General features: G+C 51.3%; 1 protein-coding gene across 1 annotated transcript in view; it reads right to left on the reverse strand.

Annotated features, from left to right (window-relative positions):
* Positions 1 to 2447: 2447 nt before the first annotated feature.
* The window catches only part of Chst8 (carbohydrate sulfotransferase 8), an 81150-nt gene continuing 65096 nt past the window's right edge, over positions 2448 to 18501 (reverse strand). Inside the window, exons 3-5 of the mRNA XM_090321976.1 lie at positions 4471 to 4508; positions 3390 to 3635; positions 2448 to 3311 (exon numbers count right to left, since the gene is read on the reverse strand). Coding sequence (XP_090178102.1) covers positions 2448 to 3311; positions 3390 to 3635; positions 4471 to 4508 — 1148 coding nt within the window. The remainder of the gene's footprint in view (positions 3312 to 3389; positions 3636 to 4470; positions 4509 to 18501) is intronic.

The raw sequence follows: 18501 nt of genomic DNA on the forward strand, positions 1-18501 counted from the left end.
GGGTTCTGACCACAGCCTCTTCTCCTCCCAGATAAACAGGGGCCCCCAAAGAGGCTTTGTTCCAATGGTAGAAGTTTCCAGAGTCCACACTGGAGACAGAAAGGGATATAGAGCATTCAAGGCCTGCATAAGCCTGGCTGGATTTCAGCAGAGCCTCCCTCTGGCTGTCCAATTCATCTCCTAGGCATCCAGCAGCAACTCGTTGGCCAGTGGTTCATGCCTATAATTCTAGCTACTCAGGAGGTTGACATCTGTGGATCACAGTTCAAAGCCAGCGCGGGCAGAAAAGTCCCCATGAGACTCCAATAAACTACTCAAAAAAAGCCAGAAATGGGGCTGTGGCTCAAATGGTAGAGTGCTAGCCTTGAGCACAAAGAGGCTCAGGGACAACACCCAGGCCCAGAGTTCAAACCCCAGGACGGGCAAATAGACAAACAAGCAAACAAAAACCAAGCTCAAATCGATCTGGGATAGCTGGAGAGCCACACACCAACTCAGAAAAGCAGAAGAGCCCCTGGCAAGACCTCTCCCCATCCCCCATCTTAGGACTCTTGCTACAAATAAAATTCAACACAGTCACACTCAACACTGTAAATAAGCCCAAAATAGACAGCTACTCTAAGAGACATTCCCAGAGGCACCATAGCTTTTGACAAATTCCAGATTTTTTTTTTTGTACCAATACAAGGGCTTGAACTCAGGGCTCTAACACTGGTCTTTAGCTTTTCCACTCAAGGCTAGTTAGTGCTCTACCACTTAAGCCACAGCCCTACTTCTGGCTTTTTTTGGGGGGGGAAGGGGTAATTGGAGATAAGAGTCTCACGTGCTTTCCTGCCTGAGTTGGCTTTGAACCATGATCCTCAGATCTCAACCTCCTGAAGAGCTGGGATTATAGGTATGAGCTCCAAAACCATTTTTGACTTGAAACTTTGCTTCAAGAAGGGGTGTTTTCATCTTTTCTTCTCCCACAGCTGCTTCATACTGGGGGTCCAGGAAGACTTGAGGGCCCATGTAAGGGGCCATACGTCCTAATCAGGGAGCTCCTACAGATGATAGTAAAAACTGGGCTTAGAGCTGGGTACCAGTGGCTCATGCCTGTGAAATCTGAGGAGGTCGGTTCAAAACCAGTCCAAGCAGAAAAGTCTGCAAGACTCTTATCTCCAACAAGCTCCTAAAAAAGCTTGAAGTGGAGACGTGGCTCAAGTGGTAGAGTGCTTGCCATGAGGAAAAGAAATTCACAAACAGCAGCACTCAGGCTCTTAGTAACAAGCCCCACGAGCAACACACACACACACACACACACACACACACACACACACACACACACACACACACTGTGCTCAGCCCAGAGGTCCAGAAAGCAGAGAATGATGTCACTTGTCATGTAGCAGTCACACCCTCTTAAGACCTGTGGACCCCAAGTTATTCAAGGTGTGACAGGAGGAAAGGACCTCTGTTGGTTTCTGTGGGGACAATGCTGTTCTTCGGTGCGTGTGCCGCTCCTGTTTGCAGGTGCCTGGGAAAGGCAGAAGCAATGGCACAAGTCACTGGGCTCTCCCAGCAGCACAGAATGGACGCCCACTGCTCTGAAAACCATGTGCTTTATTCCCAGCCTCCCCCAGGTCATAGAAAAGCAGCAAACCTCGGGGTTCGATAGAAGGCAATGGCTAAGGAATGACAAGACATCCCTAACTCCTAGGGCCCTCTCCTTGGGGCCTCAAAGGTCATCATAGCTGAGCTCCCTGGTGTGGTGGGGGAGGGTGTCCATCCCAGCCTGCAGCATCTCCTCCAGCCACGTGAGTGACCACACGTGTATGGGATGAGGGATAGGGGGCAGGGGACAGGGCCTCTGTCCTCATCTGCAGCATTAGAGCCGGTTGCTTTGAGGATAGAGCTCATCCTCCGGGATGAGCTACATTGAAAAAAAGCAGGACCCGAGTGAGTGGGCGTGGCCATCGGCGATAACCACGGCCCTTGCAACAAGCCCCGCCTTTGGCACTTGGCTCCGCCCTTAGCAGATGACCTTGGCCATGCAACAGGCCCCACCCCTGTCGACTAGCCCGGCCCCCACAGTAGTTACTTTCTGGCAACAGGCCCGCCCCTGGCAACTGGCTCCACCCTCAACGGTGGTGCCTGCGATAACTAGCCCCGCCTCCGGCAGCTAGCCACGCCCCTGACAACTTGAGGTCTCCAACAGCTAGCCTTGGCACACAGACCACGCCCCTGGCAACAGGCCCCTCCCCAAATGCTAACCACGCCCAGACAGCCTGGCGTTCCTCCAGCAGCTAACCTAATCCTGACAGCAGGCCCCGCCCCCGCAGCCGGCCACACCCCCATATCTAGCCCCGCCCCCAGCAGTTAGCCACTCCCCTGACAACCTGGCCCTGCCCGGACCGCTGTCCTCTCCCGGGGCGACAAGCCCCGCCCCCAGCAACAGGCCCCGCCCCTCAGTACAGGTCCGCGAAGGGCTTGGAGTAGTTGAACATCAGGTAGTCCATGTAGTAGAAGTCGTAGGTGCGCTGGCGCTGCAGCGCGGACAGCTGGGCAAAGTACCGGTGGGTGATCCGCGCCGTGGTCCGCGCCTCCTGCGAGTGCCGGTCCTTGAAGCGCGGGAAGGTCAGGTTCCGCGGGGCGCGGATGAGACTGAGGAAGAAGTTGGCGTCGTCCTCCATGCTCTCGAACTTGCCCACGAAGTCGTAGTCGATGAGGCAGGGGCTGCAGAGCCGGCTGACGTGGTCCCAGTGGATGTCCAGGCCCACGGGACGGTGCACGTCCAGCAGGTACTGGACGAACTCGGGGAAGCGCACTCCGGAGCCGGTCCGCAGGGCCTCCCGAGAGGCGTTGGCCCGGTACCGAGCCACGATGGCCTTGCCGAAGACGGGGTGGTAGTAGCTGTTGGGGTGCTCGAACTTGTCGCGGAAGGCCGAGACCAGCCTCTCGAAGGGCTCGCGGACGAAGAGCATCTTGGTGTAGGTGCTGAGGCGGTGGAGGATGCCCTGGCGGTCGAAGGTGTCCAGGCGTCGCAGCGCGCTGCCGTAGTGCACGGCGTCGTGGTGGAGGTCGGCGGCCGAGGCGGCCAGGCCCGACAGCACCATGAGCACCCGCTTCCAGTTGGAGCAGCCGGCCTTGGGCACCTCGCAGTAGAGCACGCGGTGGCGGTCCTCCACGAAGATGCGGGACACGTGGCGCGGCGTGACGGGCCTGCGGCTGCCGCCCGCCCGGTACTTGGCGCAGGCCTCCCGCATCAGCCGCTTCCGCTCCTGCTGGCTGCGGTGCAGCGCCGCCCACCGGCCGATCGCCCCGCCCCCGCCCTCGGCCCCGCCCCCGGTCCAGGCCCCGCCCCCACCGGTCCAAGCCCCGCCCCCACCGGTCAAAGCCCCGCCCCCGGCCCCGCCCCCCGGCCCCGCGGAGGAGGAGTGGTTGCCGGCCGCCACCGCCGACCGCATCTTTTTGATGAGCAGCCGGCGCCGGCGCTGGCGGAGCCGCGGCTGAGCCCGGGGGCGGCGGGGCGGCTGGGGCTGGTCGGGTATCTGTAAGTGGAGGTCCCCGGGGGACCTGCTGGACCTAGCCTGGGTGACCCTGTCTGTGGGTGTCTTCAAGTCACCATCCTGGGAGCCACGTGGCTGCTGGAGATTCTGGAACGGGAAGGGCAGATGGTCACTGCGGGTGGGCCAGCCGCCCGGCTGGAAGGAGTTTTGTCCCCCCACCCCCCGCCCCCGTGCCCGTTCCCCTTTATTTTTCCAGTCCTGCGGCTCGAACTCCAGGCCTGAGCACTGTCCTTGAGCGTTCTCAAGGCTAGCCCTCCACCACTTGAGCCACAGCACCGCTTCTGGCTTTTTCTGTGTAGGTGGTACTGAGGAATCGAACCCAGGGCTTCCTGCGTGCTGCGCCAGCACTCTGCCACTAGGCCAAGCTCCAGCCTCTTCCTTTCTTTTCTTTTCCCTCCCTCCCTCCCTCCCTCCCTCCCTCCCTCCCTCCCTCCCTCCCTCCCTTCCTTCCTTCCTTCCTTCCTTCCTTCCTTCCTTCCTTCCTTCCTTCCTTCCTTCCTTCCTTCCTTCCTTCCTTCCTTCCTTCCTTCCTTCCTTCCTTCCATCCGTTCTGTTACACCTGAAAGGCAATGCATGACTTCTACCATAAGATGGCGCTGCCTTTCTTCCTAGGAAGATGGGCGGTAGCGGCCGCTGGCCTTGAAAGAGGCCGGCTCAGATTTACTCTATCTATTAGCAACAGTCCAAAGGAGCCATCTAATAGGGAGGAGAAATCCATGGATCTAAAGCCCTGGGTGCTGTTCCCAAGGCTCCTGGGAAAGACTTGGGTCCATTTTTCTTTCCAATAATAGATTTCCTGGGAGCTCCATGTTTTCTTCCTGCCTTTCCCCAACTCCTCCCTCCCTCCTTCCTTGCTTCCCCCACCCCCATCCCCCACCCCCAGGTTGTATGTGGTAGGATTTATCTGAATCTAGAAACTTACACTGTGAAGCTGTAGTGGCCTGATGTGGAGTTTTAGTCCTGAAAAACAAGCAGAGAACATTCGTCATGGAAATACCACCTGGCTTCCAGGGACCTGCTAACTCCAGGGTGCTTGACAAAGACAGGCTGTGGGGAGGGGAGGAAGGGCTTGGTTCGGTGTTAGAACCTCTCCATCCCCTACCTACGTGGAAGATGGGGTTCATCTGGCTCCTGATGTTGGTTTCTCTCATCTGCTCTCTGACATGATGCATAACTTGAAAGATCTAATACACCCAAATACCTGTCCAGTGGAAGAGGCAGGGCTTATGTGAGCTCGCTCTCCACTTTACCTTACCGTTGTCTAAGTCACAGGATTCTGGCTTATATCTGTACTGGTGGCTCACAGCTGCCATCCTAGCCACTCTGAAGGCTGAAATCTGAGGCTCAGGGTTTGAAGCCAACCTGGCCAAGAAGGTCTGTGCGACTTTAAAAGAACCACCAAAAAGCCAGAAGTGGAGGGGTGGCTCCAGCGGCAGAGCCCCAAGCCCTGAGTGAAAAGAGCCCTCTGTGATTTTCATGTAAGATCCAGTTTTATAGCTTGAGCCAGGGTGTAGCCGTGGCCTGGAGAATGGCCGGCTGGCCTGTCTGAGGCTTTGATATTGCATCTTTATTCATTAACAAGTCACCTCTGGGCTCAAAGCCTATGTCTCCCGAGCTTTCTGGAACCTTCTTTAAGTCTCAAGAGAGGTAGAACTTGGGTACACTGACCTTCTGCTGATTTTTTTTGGAATGAAAACAGGTGTGTGCCCTTGTTGAGAAAGAGCAGCATGCCTGCCGTTCTGGACATGTGTGTGAACACGTGTGCATGTGCACATGTGTGTGTGAAAACGTTGAAAAAGACTTTTGGTCTCTTCTATAGAGAGTTCAGGCAATCCCAGTAGGGCTATCGTGAACAGCAGGTGCTTGTCCTTAGGAGATTAAAGCCCTTCACAACACCCCATCCCCCTCTCGGCCTGAGAGTTTGGGGTCCTCTTCTCCAGTACCCCCCCCAGCCCATCTTCTCTGGGGTGGCCTCTGTTTCCAGAGCTCCTTTCTCTCCAGTGGGTGGGGGCTTCTCTCCCGCAGACAGTAATGACAGCGCTCGTCACCATCAGGGACCCGCTACAGCCGCTCCGTTTTCCTCCACACCATCGGGTTTCCTTAATTATTTTCTTCTCCTGGTGGCAGCTGGCTTTGCTAAATCACCTCTCCATCTCAGAGTCTCAGATGTGGGAATTTATTCCCCTTGTCAACCCGTCAACCTGTCAAGGTGTGATGGCGCTTATTTATACTCCTTTTCTGGAGCAAATGAGTCATATACAAGATTTGGCCAAGAGTGGGGCGGAGGTGCCACCTTCAAAGGCCATGCTGCCAGGCTGTGAGGTGGAGGGAGCCCGGTGTCCCTCGAGGCTGGGCCCCCCCCCTCATCCCTCTCTGTGGACAGGACTGGGCCGGAGGGCGCTCTCTTTCTTCCCTACTTTCAGGTTCTGAGCCTAAGGGAGTTCCCATGGCTACCTGTGCTGAGCATATGTCCATCAAGGCTGAGCCCCGCCCCCTCGTCCCCCTTTTGCGGACAGGATTGGACAGGAGGGTATTGGTCTCCAAGGCTCTGAGCCTGAGGGCGTTCCCATGGCTCCCCACGCCTGAGCGGGTGTCCATCAAGGCTAAGCCCCGCCCCTTGTCCTTTTCTGTGGACAGGATTGGACAGGAGGACACTCTTCTCTCCTGCACACCCCAGCTCTGGGCCTGAAGGAGTTCCCACCACTTCCCACTGTGAGGCTGGCAGCAAACTTCCTGCTGGACAGAGCATGGCGCTGGGTAAATCTCCTTGATTTCCTGCCCACATTTTTCCATACCACCACCAACCTGGCTGTAATTGCCCTCTCTGGAAAAGGCAGTGTCTCATGGACAATAGCCTGTCTTAGAAACCCTTCAACTCCAAAACAGCTCATTTCCCTCACTTGCAATCTAGGCACTCAGGAGGCCGAGATGTGAGGGAGGATCATGGTTTGAAGCCAGCCCAAACAGGCAAGTCCACCGAGACTCTTATTTCGAATGAACCAGCAAACAGCAAAAAGACAGAGGTAGAGGTATCGCCCAAGTGGTACAGCACCAGCCTTGAGTGAAAAAGTGAAGGGACCGTTTCTGGGCTCTGAGTTCTAGACTCATGGGCATTGGGTTTCCTGATCAATCAAGGTGTTTTTTCTCATCCGCATTATTCCCACATCCATTAACTTGCTCAACAGGTCAGGGGCCCCCTAGGTCCTCCTGGGAAGATGAGTGAGCTCAGGCTGGCATGGGCTGGGGTGGGAAAGACACTGCAATGGAAGCCCTGGTTTATATCTTGCTTCCTCTTGTGGGGGCTCTGACCAGAATCCCAGCCATGGTTCGTTCTATCCCTGATGGCTGGCATGCAGGCTGGGATGGATGAATGACCATGTGGTTGGGAGACAATGAGGCCTCATGGCACTTTCTCCACCATTCCCACGGCCCCGTGCCTGTGATCTGGTTCAACAGCAGGAAGTCCCAGGGGCAGGGATGCTAGCAGTGGGCACACAGATGGGCACGAGGCCCACTGGGCTCCAGGAGAAAGCCAAGGGCACTGCTCAGACTCTACAGGGAACACACAGGGTTTCTGAAGGAGAGGAGGGTGTTGTTTCTTAGGGTGTTGCAGAAAAAGTGAGAGAAAGGAAGAGGGAAAGGAGAAGGAGGAGAGAGAAAGAGATAGAGATAGAAGGAGAGACAGGAGAAGAGGGAGGGAGAAAGGGGGGAAGAAGGGGGAGGAGAGAGGAAGAGAGAACAGGAGGTAGAGAGAGGGAGGAAAGAGAGATAGAGGAAGGGATAGAGGGAGAGGCAGAAAAAGAGAGGGAGGAAGGAAAAGAAAGGAGAGAGCGGAAGAGGGGAGAGGAGAGAGAGAAGACCCTCCAGTGTGGCCTTGAGGCCATTCTTCAACTTCTCTGACTTTGCCATCTGTCAAATGACCCACAGCTGCAGATGGCAGGAGGTACTTGCTGGTACCAGCTCCAGTCCCTCGGCTAGAAGCTTCCTGATGTCCCCTGCAGGCCTGGCAGAGCGGACTCTCCCTGAGCCCCAGCACTGGGCACTCGCTGTGGGTGGAAGGGGTGAATGGGTGGCTTAGAGGGAGGGCTGAGAGCTCCGCTGTCCAGCGCTAATGGGCACGGATGGTGAATTCATTCCCTTGCCTGGGTGATTAGGATTCGAGAAGCCTCCCGGTGGATCCCTGACGGCTCAGCCTTGGCTGCCTGTTCTCTTGGTGCTGTCAGAGCTGGATCAGATTTTGGAGCTGCCTGTCAGTCACTCAGCAGCTCTGCAAAGCAGAACCTGGCATCTGTCCTGCCCTAGCCACCTGCAGCCCATCACATAGGGGGGCAAGATTCCTGAGTATGGCCCCCCTTCCCTGTGTCCTGACTGTGTATTCAGTCTCCTGAGTAGCTGGAGTTACAGGTGTGAGCCACTGGCACCTGGCTATGATTTTTGTGTGAGTGTGTGTTGGTTCTGGGGCTTGAACTCAGGCTGTGGGTTTTGTCCTTTTTTTTTTTTTTAAATTTAAGGCTAGTGCTCTACCACTTGAGCCACAGAACCACTTCCTGCTTTTTGCTGGTTCATTGGCGATAAGAAACTCATGGACGTTCCTGCCTAGGCTGGCTTTGGATGGCTTTCCTCAGATCTCAGCCTCTGAGTAGCTAGAATTGCAAGTGTGAGCCACTGATGCCAGGCAGCTGTGTGTGCAAGAAAGTCTAAGAAACTCATCTCCAGTAGCAACCAAAAAGCCAGAAGTGAGCTGGGCCCTGGTGGCTCATGTCTGTAATCTTAGATTCAAAGCCAGCCTAGGAAGGAAAGCCCATGAAACTCTTTATCTCTAATAAATTACCAAGAAAAAAAAAAAGGCCAGGAGTGGAGCTGTGGCTCAAGTGGTAGAGTGCTAGCCTTGAGCAAAAGAAGCTCAGGGAAGTAACCAGGCCCTGAGTTTAAGCCCTAGGACTGACACACACACACACACACACACACACACACACACACACACACACTCCCATAGCAAATCATGCTGGAGAGGGAGATTGTGTGGTGGGGCTTCATAGAGGGAGGGGCTGCTTGTCTCCATTACTGCCCTCCTGCCCCCCCCCCCAAAAAAATCTCCAGACATCTTGCCCTTCACTGGACAGGAGTCAGGCCGTCAGAGGCAGCCAGCAGGGCAGCCTATTAAGAGAGTGACCAGGCCGAGAGATAATGATGGGGCCCGCTCAGGAGGTCCCGGGTTTGCACCACTGCAGCTACAGCGTCAATTACTGAGCTGGCCGTAGCTGACAGAACTGTCAGCGCTGGAGCCTGTGATATTTTGAAAAGGTGCACGAGTAAATCCATCTTAGCGGATGCTTCTTTGAAGTGCCTGTCTCCCTGCCTCCCCTCCTACAGGCCCCCCCTCTAGGGGGGGTGCACTGCTTCAACCCCCACCCCTTTCTCAGGGACAGTAATGGAGTTTCCCCCAGGCCAGCCTCTCCGGATGTATGTCCAGATGGCTGTCTGCTGATGGTGGAGGCCGTCTCTTGATGGCATCCCCAGGGGAGGGGTGAGAAGGAGGGAGAGATGAGTGGGAGGAGGGGGAGATGAGTGGGAGGAGGGGATGATGGGGGGGAGGGTCTTTCAGTGTCAGCCACAGCCCCTCCCCCCGGTTCAGGCTCCAAACCACTGCATCTCTCTGTCACCAGTGTGGTCTCCATTACTGGGAGGACACTGAGTGAAGGAAAACAGTATTCTAGGGGTCCTCTCCTTGCCCCCCACCACAGTTAGAGAAGGCAAGGGAAGGCTGGAAGTGGCTTTGGAACAAGTGGGGAGGTTGGGGTGGGGGAATGTGCTGTGTGATGCCAAAAGTGGAAGTAGCTGCAGAGAAGGGGAGGAACAGGCCCTGGGCTCACACCTGTAGTCACAGCGACTCAGGGGGCTGAGATCTGCCCATCGTGATTTGGCCATGATTTGAAGCCACGTTGGGCAGGAACATGGATGAGGCTCTGATGTCTAAGGAAGCAGCAAAAAGGCAGGATGTGGAGCTGTGGCTCAAGTGGTACAGTGCCATCCTTGAGGGAAAAGCTAAAGGACAGAGTCCAGGACCTGAGTTCAAACCCCAGTCCCAGTGAGAGAGAGAGAGAGAGAGAGAGAGAGAGAGAGAGAGAGAGAGAGAGAGAGAGAGAGAGAGAGAGATTTTGCCAGTCTTTTACAGAAATCCCTCATTTAAGACCCCCCCATCCTTCCTCTCTCTTCTCCCTTCTCTAGCATTTTTGGGGTTTTCTCTTTCATCTTGGCGAGGAGTCTGTGTGCGAGCAATTTGGTACTTGAGTTTTTTTTCTGGAAGGGTGGTGGGGGGTGGGTGGCTGTGGAGAGGACCAGATGTCCCCGGAAGACATTGTCCGAAGTTCCTGATAATTCCTTTCAAGGCATTGCTTTTTTTTTTTTTCTCCTTAGCCTTTTGCACACAAGCAGATAGACAGCAAAAGTCTGAAAATTAGATTTAGCCAGCTTGGCGATAAATATGCTTGCCGTGTAATGGCTGTTTCGAGGGTGGCTGGGGTCAGTGTGAAAGGATTGTTAGAGCTGTTTTTTTTTTCTCCCTGCTTCCTTTGAAATCTAGCCAGGGCGCTGTACACAGAATAAAGTAGCTGGATCACAGGAGTGGAGGCAAACCCCTCCCGGCTGCCTGCGTCTCAGGATCCCAGCCTTCCATCGCCAAGCAGGTGTTTGGGGGCCCCTCTTGGTAATAATAAAATAGGTTACTTCAGGAAATAAAAGCAACCAGGCTCCCGTGTCACAGGCCTTCTGGGCCCATGCAGTCCATATTAATTAATGAAATTAATGATTCGAGAGCTGGGTGATCGCTGCTCAGCCCACCGATGCATCTTGTGCAGGATTAAACGTCCTTCATTCTAATGACTTGATTTATGCCTGTAGCTTTACAGCTCCAAACAAAATATTCTGATGACGACGATAAATCATACCAAAGATGTTTACAGTGGCTAGCATGCGTCTTTCTCTTTTTTTTTTTGGTGGTGATGAGAGAATGGTGGGATCCTGGGAGAAGTGTGTGGGTGCAGGGCAGGGAGAAGCAATAGGGACACAAGAAGCTTTAGATATTTGGTTTTGTATTGGTCCTGGAACGTGAACTCAGGGTCTGTTGAGCGCTGTCCCTTAGCTTTTTTGCTCAAGGCGGGTGCTCTACCAACTGAGCCACACATTTCCACTTTGGGCTTTTGGGAGGGTTCATTGGGGATAAGAGTCTCTTGGGTTTGGTTGCCCAGGCTGGCTTTGTTATTTTACTTGTTTGTTTGTTTGTTTATTTATTTTTGCCAGTCCTGGGGCTTGAACTCAAGGCTTGAGCACTGTCCTTGGGCTTTTTCAAGGCTAGAGCTCTACTACTTGAGCCACAGCACCACTTTCAACTTTTTTCTATGTATGTGGTACCGAGGAATCGAACCCAGGTCATCGTGCATGCTAGGCAAGCACTCTAACCACTAGGCAAAACATCCAGCTTTCCCAGGCTGGCTTTGAACTGAGATACTTAGATCTCAGCTGTCTAAGTAGCTAAGGTTACAGGCATGAGTTAACCAAATATCTGGCTAAATTTGTCGACTCTTTTTATCTACCAAATGTTGAAAGCTACCTCTAATGTCAGAAGACAAAGCTTCCATCCATCTTTGACTAAATAGGCAGGGCAAGCAGTGTTGTCTGTTTTTATACAAGTCTGGTTGATTTTTGATAATGAAAACCTTTAGAAGCACATAGAATTCTGCAACCTTTCTAATTCCAGGCAGATAAGGAAGCATGGTAACACATTCCAACTTGAGAAGCCAAAAAAATTACACACGCACACACACACACACACACACACACACACACACACACACACACACATCACCTCCTATCACCTAATTTAACAACATTGCCAGCAAAGTATCTTAGGAGAAATGGAAACACACCATTTCAATGATAAAATATGCTGTCTCAGATGGTGAGGGTTTTAATTGCCACAATCAGAATCTAGGCACATTTCTTTGCTAGCCCTGACAGACCTGGCTAATGGCAGGGTGTGGGTAACAAGCCACGGAGAAGCAAAGAGTTGACTTGTGCTGACTCCCCAGAGAACCAGAGTCCAGATCTGACAGCTGTCTGGGCTTGGAGTCTCTCATTCCCATCGCTGCCTTGTGAAGTATGAATCGGTTCTGATATTAATATTCATTGGCCAACACATTAATATTAATCAGCTAATAGATACTTCCCATGACAACAAGAGATAAAGGAATCTTATCATGTGGGAGATGAGGGAACAACAGAATATTTAAGGGGATTTCTTTGGGATTCACGAGCGGTAATGAAAAAGACTAAGTATCTTAGGTGTTTCTGTTTCTCTTTTTCTGTGTCAGTCCTGGGGCTTTGAACTCAGGGCCTGGGCGCTATCTCTGAGCTTTTATGGTCAAGGCTAGTGCTCCAACACTTGAGCCACAGAGCCATGTCTAGCTTTTTGTGGTTGACTGAGATGAGATTCTTACTTGCCTGCCTGGCTCAGGCATCCTTTGAACTGTGATTCTGGGATCTCAGCCTCTTGAGTACCTCATTATCACAGAGCTGGACGCTGTGATGAGCCCTCCAGAATGAGATTTTTCTCCTGGCTAGGGGAGGCTGAGGTTAACATGGTGACCCCTGCAGAAAAAACCTCAATCTCTTCCCAAAGTAAGCAAGCAAGCAAGCAAGTATGCAAGGGGACAGAATCAGTGGGCACACAGCCAACCAGACAGGTTCCTCTCATGGCCCCTGCTAGCCTGGCAGAGAGAGGGCAGTGGCTACTGATGCTGCAAGCAGCATCTACTTGAGACTTGCCGTGTGTCAGGCTCTCAAGTGTGGGCACAGGATGGGTAGAGAAAGGACCCTGGCTTTGGTGGGGCTCTAGGAGGGCAGGTTTGGAAGATGGGTAACAAATCTTAGAGTTTCACCCTGCTGGCTTAGAGGACCAGTTTTTCTCAGTAGCTACCAGATTTATCTCCATGGCTTGGTTCTAACCGTGGGTCTAGTGGGTCTAGGATGGGGGTTCCAGGGTGGGATATTTTCTACTATGACACTCACGTCACATAGCTAGAATGGATATAGGGTCTTGGCCTGGGGTCTCCCCAAAGAAGACAGCCTGCAGATGGAGATGGGGTACCAAGGGCTGAGAATCACCTCCTTGCATGCTAGCTTGCTGACTTCCTTCACAACAAATGCACCTCAATTATTATCTTCAGCACTAATTATTTTACCTAGGAGTCTAAGTCAGAGGTGCCTTCAATTTCTATTTAATTGGAGGAAAGTGGACATCAGTTATGGAGCAGCGGGAGGGCAGTTCCGTGCTTTTTCAACAAAGAGTAGCGTTAAGTACCCAGGGGTCTCAGGAGCAGCTAGGACTTGAACTCAAGGCCTAGGCACTGTTTTTTGTTCAAGGCTAGCACTCTGTTCCTTGAGCCACAACTCCAGCTCTGGATTTTGGCTGGCTCCTTGGAGGTAAGTATTTCACAGAATATCCAGCTTGGGCTGGCTTTGAACTTCCATCTTCAGATCTCAGTCTCCCTGGCTTGTCTTTTCTACTTTGATCCCTTCCATCCCTGCAATAGCCTCTGTTTGTAAGACAACCAAATGTAAGAGGAAATGGGATTTTTATTAAAAGGAGAGCTGATAGCGCGCCCTCTATTCTTGATAATAATCCGAAGTTCTAATGAAATCCTGGTGCCCCCTCACCCTGTGGCCAACCTGGCAGGACTGGCAGGGGTGTTGGGGATTCTGCAGGAGAAGCTGGTCCATAGGGCTGTTGGATACCCCAACTGAGAGCCTCTGGACAATTACCGGCAGAGTTTCACCCCTTGTCTTTGGTGCTGGTGTTTATGGAGAATTTGAAAATGATATTGAACTTTTGCTTATTTTTCCTCTTTGTTCCCTTAGGAGTATTTCCTGAAGCCAGACCCCTGATGAGAAGGTGGGTGCCCTACCTTCCCCACCCCCATGCCCCCCTCATCCCGAGGGCCTGGCTGGGGGTGGGGTGGACTTTCTCCTCTGGTAGACTTTAGGGGCAGCCTGGCTGGCACGCTGGGGGTGGTGTAGGTTAAAGGGCGCATGGAGGTGTCACAGGACACAGACAGGAGATGATATTTATGGGTCCCCCTCCAGAAGGACCTCAGGCTGCCCCAGAGAAGAATGAGCAGGGGTCAGCAGGTCTTTGGTTGTGATGATTTGAAAGGCAAGGGACCTGAGCCCTGAAGAGACTGGACCCAGCCCCTGTCACCCCACGCACGCACACTCTTCCTCTACCTTGCCTCTCTTCTTCCTCTGGAAGGGTCTCCACCTCCTTCCTTTTTTTCTTGTCTTTTTGTGGGTTGTGGGGCTTGAACTCAGGGCTTGGGCCCTGTCCCTGAGCTCTTTTGCTCAAGGCTAGTGCTCTCCCGCTTTGAGCTACAGCACCACTTCCAGTTTTCTGATGGTTCATTGGAGACAAGGGTCTCAGGGGAACTTTCCTGCCCGGACTGGCTTTGAACTGTGTGATCCTCAGATTTCAGCCTCCTGAGAGGCTAAGAAGACAAGACAGGGATGAGCCACCAGCACCCGGCTAAAGTCCTTTCTTTCTCCCATCATTTTCTTTTTCATCTTCCTTTTTGTTTTTCCCTCCCTCCCTTCCTTTCCTCCAACTCCTCCCCCTCTCCATCCCCTCCCCCTCCCCCACCCCTCCCCCTCCCCCTCCTCCTCCTTCTTCTTCTTTCTCTTCTTCTTCTGTGCCACAGCACCACTTCTGCCTTTTTCTGTGTATGTGGTACCAAGGAATTAAACCCAGGGCTTTGTGCATGCTAGGCCAGCACTCACCAGTAGGCCACACTCTCAACCCTCTTCTTCATCTCTCTACCCCTTCCCAGGATGGGTTTACTAGGAATAGTTGTCAGTTAAGGTTAAGCCTTCCACAACAGCATTTGTGTGAAGGGAGGTCGGGCATTGACCGCTCCTACTATAATAAGTTATAGGCGAAGGTCTACACTAGAGTGACCCCCACAAATCTGTCTCCTCATTCAAAAAAAACATCCGTACTGTGTGGTATTTACAGGCCATTCCCTGACGTCAAACACATGCTTAACCAGAGTTCTTTCCAACCTGAAATTATTTATGACTTTGCATTCACTGGAGGAAAAGCAATTTTCTCCAAACGTCTGATGTCATGATATATTGTCCTTTTGACATGCATGTGCCAAAACAAATTGCTCTGTGGGCCTGGTCTGCAATTACTATTGCTTTGACTTGAGAGAGAGAGAGAGAGAGAGAGAGAGAGAGAGAGAGAGAGAGAGAGAGAGAATATATTGCTTAGCAGGATGCTAATACAGCAGGATTGAGACTCTCACCTCCAATAAACCACCAAAAAGCAAGAAGTGGAGCTGTGGTTCAAGTGGCAGAACACCAGCCTAGAATAAAAAAAAGCTCAGGGACAGAACCTGGGCTCCGAGTTCAAGCCCTAGGATCAATACACACACACCACACATACACACAGACTGAAGTACCACCCTTATATAGAATTCTAGAACAGGCATAACTAATATCTGGCAACAGAGCAGTAGTTTTGGGGTGGGGAGAAGCCCAGAGCTGATATCGACATGAGTCAATGGTCCAGACTCTGAAAAATGGTCTGTATTTTTATTGGGATTGTATTTGTCAAAACTCACTCACAATGAATGTGTTTTCTTGTTTATAAATTATACCTCAATTAAATTGACAGAAAATTGTGTGAACGTATTTTGGAACGCTAAAGTGTTATTTTTTTTAAAAAAATGCTATTTTTGGTTTTTGCAGAGATCTGGCATATATTGCAGGAATCAAATGGCAACATGGAGGGGGGGAAGGTTTTTATAAACAGCAAAAAAAAAAGGGAGGGGGAGAGTGGGAGTGGCACTATGGCTCAAATGTAAGAATGCTAGCCTTGAGCAAAACAGCTCAAAGACAGTGCATAGAACATGAATTCAAGCCCCAGGACCATCACACACACACACACACACACACACACACACACACACACACACACACACACACACACACACACCTAGACTCCTTGGTATTGATGGGGGACAAAGGATTCTGAAATGATACAGTGTAGATGGTAGAAGCGAATCTCAGATTCGCTAGGATTACAGGCAGAAGCCATCAGTGCCCAGCTTCAAATGAATGTATAGATGTATGGATGTTTGGATTTTGTTTTTTCCCAATCCTGGGCTTGAACTCAGGGCCTGGGCACTGTCCCTGAACTTCTTTTGCTCAAGGTTAGCATTCTACTGCTTGAGTCACAATGCCACTTCTAGCTTTCTCTGTTCATGTGATCCTGAGGAATGGAACCCAGGGTTTCATGCATGCCACATTCCCAGTCCTTTCAAATGTATTTAATACAAATTAATAAACACATGTACTCTCTTGCAAATGATGTTTAGGGGTTGAAGGATTGAGGCTTGAACCCCATCTGGCACACATCTGTCCATTCACAGATATAAGGACTACTCTAACCCCCATGCTGTAATTTAGAGTAGGGGTGGGGGGTGGGGAGTGAGTGGCTTAATGTCTGACTTCAAGCCCTTAGGAAAAGACAACAGTTGAAAGTGGAATGAACAATGGCAAACGGTGTATTTTAGGATAATGAGGTTTTGATCTTGGGGAGGAGAGAAGAGGAGAGAGATGCTGGACTACTAAGTCAGGGTGGAAGGGGAGGGAGGAGGGAGGGAGAGAGGCCTGAAGAAGGGCCAAGTCAGGGGAGGGATGTGGGGTTCACCTTTATCTGTGGGAGCAAAAGGAGTCACCATAGGCTGGGTGCTGGTGGCTCACGCTTATAATCCTAGCTATTCTGGAGGCTGAAATCTGAGGATTACGGTTCAAAGCCAGTCCACGCAGAAAAGTCTGTGAGACTCTGGTCTCCAATAAACCACCAGAAAACTTGAAGTGGTGCTATGGTTCAAGTGGTAGAGTGCTAGCCTGTGTTCACGCCCTGTGATGCAAAAAAAAAAAATATCGTCTCAATCTTGTAACAGTCACGATTGAGAGGAGGAAAGGGGCGGAGATTAATTTGGTTGTTGGAATTCACAGTTGAAATGAGACTAAAGAATAATAGGGTGAGCCCAGGGGCTCACATGTGTCACCCTCGCTACTTAGGAGGTTGAGATCTGAGGACTGCAATGTGAAGCTAGCTTAGGCAGGAAAAGTCTAGACACTCTTATCTTTAACCACCCAAAAGCTGGAAGTGGAGCTGTGGCTCAAAGTGGTAGTCCACTAGCCTTGAGGGAAAAAAAAAGGTTCCAGACAGCAGCCAGACCCTGGATTGGTTAAACAGAAAGAAAAAGAAAAGAAAAAAGTGGGGAAAAGTAAATGAATCTCTATTAACTTACACTTTTCTTTACCGCTCTCTGTGTCTATCTCCCCCCCCCAGATGAACATGGAGGGAGGAACCAAGACATTTTCTAGAACTTTCTTTGGACAACAGGCTTCTGAAAGGGAGCGTCACTGGAGTAGGGGAATTTTGCCAAAAGGTGGTCTTCAGGGATGATACCTCACAGCTTTAATGAATTCCAAATCATTTCCGTCTCTCTCTCTCTGTCTCTCTCTCTGTCTCCCTCTCTCTGTCTCTCTGTCTCTGTCTCTGTCTCTCTCTCTCTCCCTCTCTTTCTCGCCAGGAAACAGTCTGTGTACTTGTGAAAACATTCGCATTCTCTGGCTCTCTCAGTGCCATGTCAGAAGAGAACTCATATTTATAGCAGAATAATAGCACAAGGGCTCCTTACCGGCTTTCTGCTTCATTTAGACTCAATTACTCTTTGCTTCTAAGCAGACTCAAGCTTTGAAGCAATATGGAAACGTGTCTAATTAATCCTGCTCTACCTCCGGCCACCTGGATTGTGGCATTTTGCCATACTCAAAAAATAATAATAATAAAAGCCCAGAAATTAGGTCTCTGAGTAATCATAGACTTGTGACTCTTGCAGCTCCTGTAATTGTCCCATCTTCCCAATTAATGACTTAATGAAGGGAAGAGATCAAATGCTATAAAAAAAAAAATCTCCCAGGTTAGTCAGCAGCTGGAAGGGTCACACTTGTCATCCTAGCTAGTGAAGAGGCTGAGATTCCAGGATTGTGGTTTGAGGCCAGCCTAGATAGAAATGTCTGTAAGACTGGAACCTCCCATTGAACCACTGAAAAGCTGGAAGAGCTGTGGCTCAAGTGACAGAGCAGCAGTCCTGAGTGCTCTGAAAACTAGAGGACAGTGCCCAGGCCCTAAATTCAAGCCCCAGGACTGGCACATGTACGTGTGTGTGTGTGTGTGTGTGTGTGTACCAGTCCTGGGGCTTAAACTCAGGGCCTGGGCACAGTCCCTGAGCTTCTTTTGTTCAAGGCTAGCACTCTACCACTTGAGCCACAGTGCCACTTCCAGCTTTTTCTGTATATGTCATGCTAAGGAATTGAACCCAGGGCTTCATGTATTGTAGACAAGCACTCTTTCCCTAAGCTACATTCCCAGTCCATGTTGAGGTCTTTGGACTTGGCCACCTCATGACCTTAAGCTCTCGCAATAATCCGATGGCTATAGGGGTGGGAGTGGGGATGACTCCCCAAATCAGCCCTGGAAAGTCTGGAACAGTATAAGGCATGATATATTTATCTAGTAGAATGTTCTAACTGCATGTCATATCTTCATCAAGAATGAGGAAAGGGTAATTGGATTTAAATGTCAAGATGTTCTCAGTGTAAGAGAGAAGGTTCGTATCTATTTTCTCAGCTATGCAACTTTCTTTCTTGGTTCCTTTTTCTCTTTCTTTCTTACCCTTCTTATCCTTTCCCTCTCTCCTTCCCCTCTTCCCTGGGAGGTTGGGTTTGAGCCTGGGTTTCCTGGAAAACAGGTAGAAAAGGGGTCTGTAGCTCCCGCACTCCTCTTTTCCACAATGCTCTCCAGCTAGGCTAGTTGTTTACAGGG

Source organism: Megascapheus bottae, chromosome 31 (genome assembly GCF_031878675.1).
Source record: "Megascapheus bottae isolate mThoBot1 chromosome 31, mThoBot2.hap1, whole genome shotgun sequence".
Taxonomy (NCBI): Eukaryota; Metazoa; Chordata; class Mammalia; order Rodentia; family Geomyidae; genus Megascapheus; species Megascapheus bottae.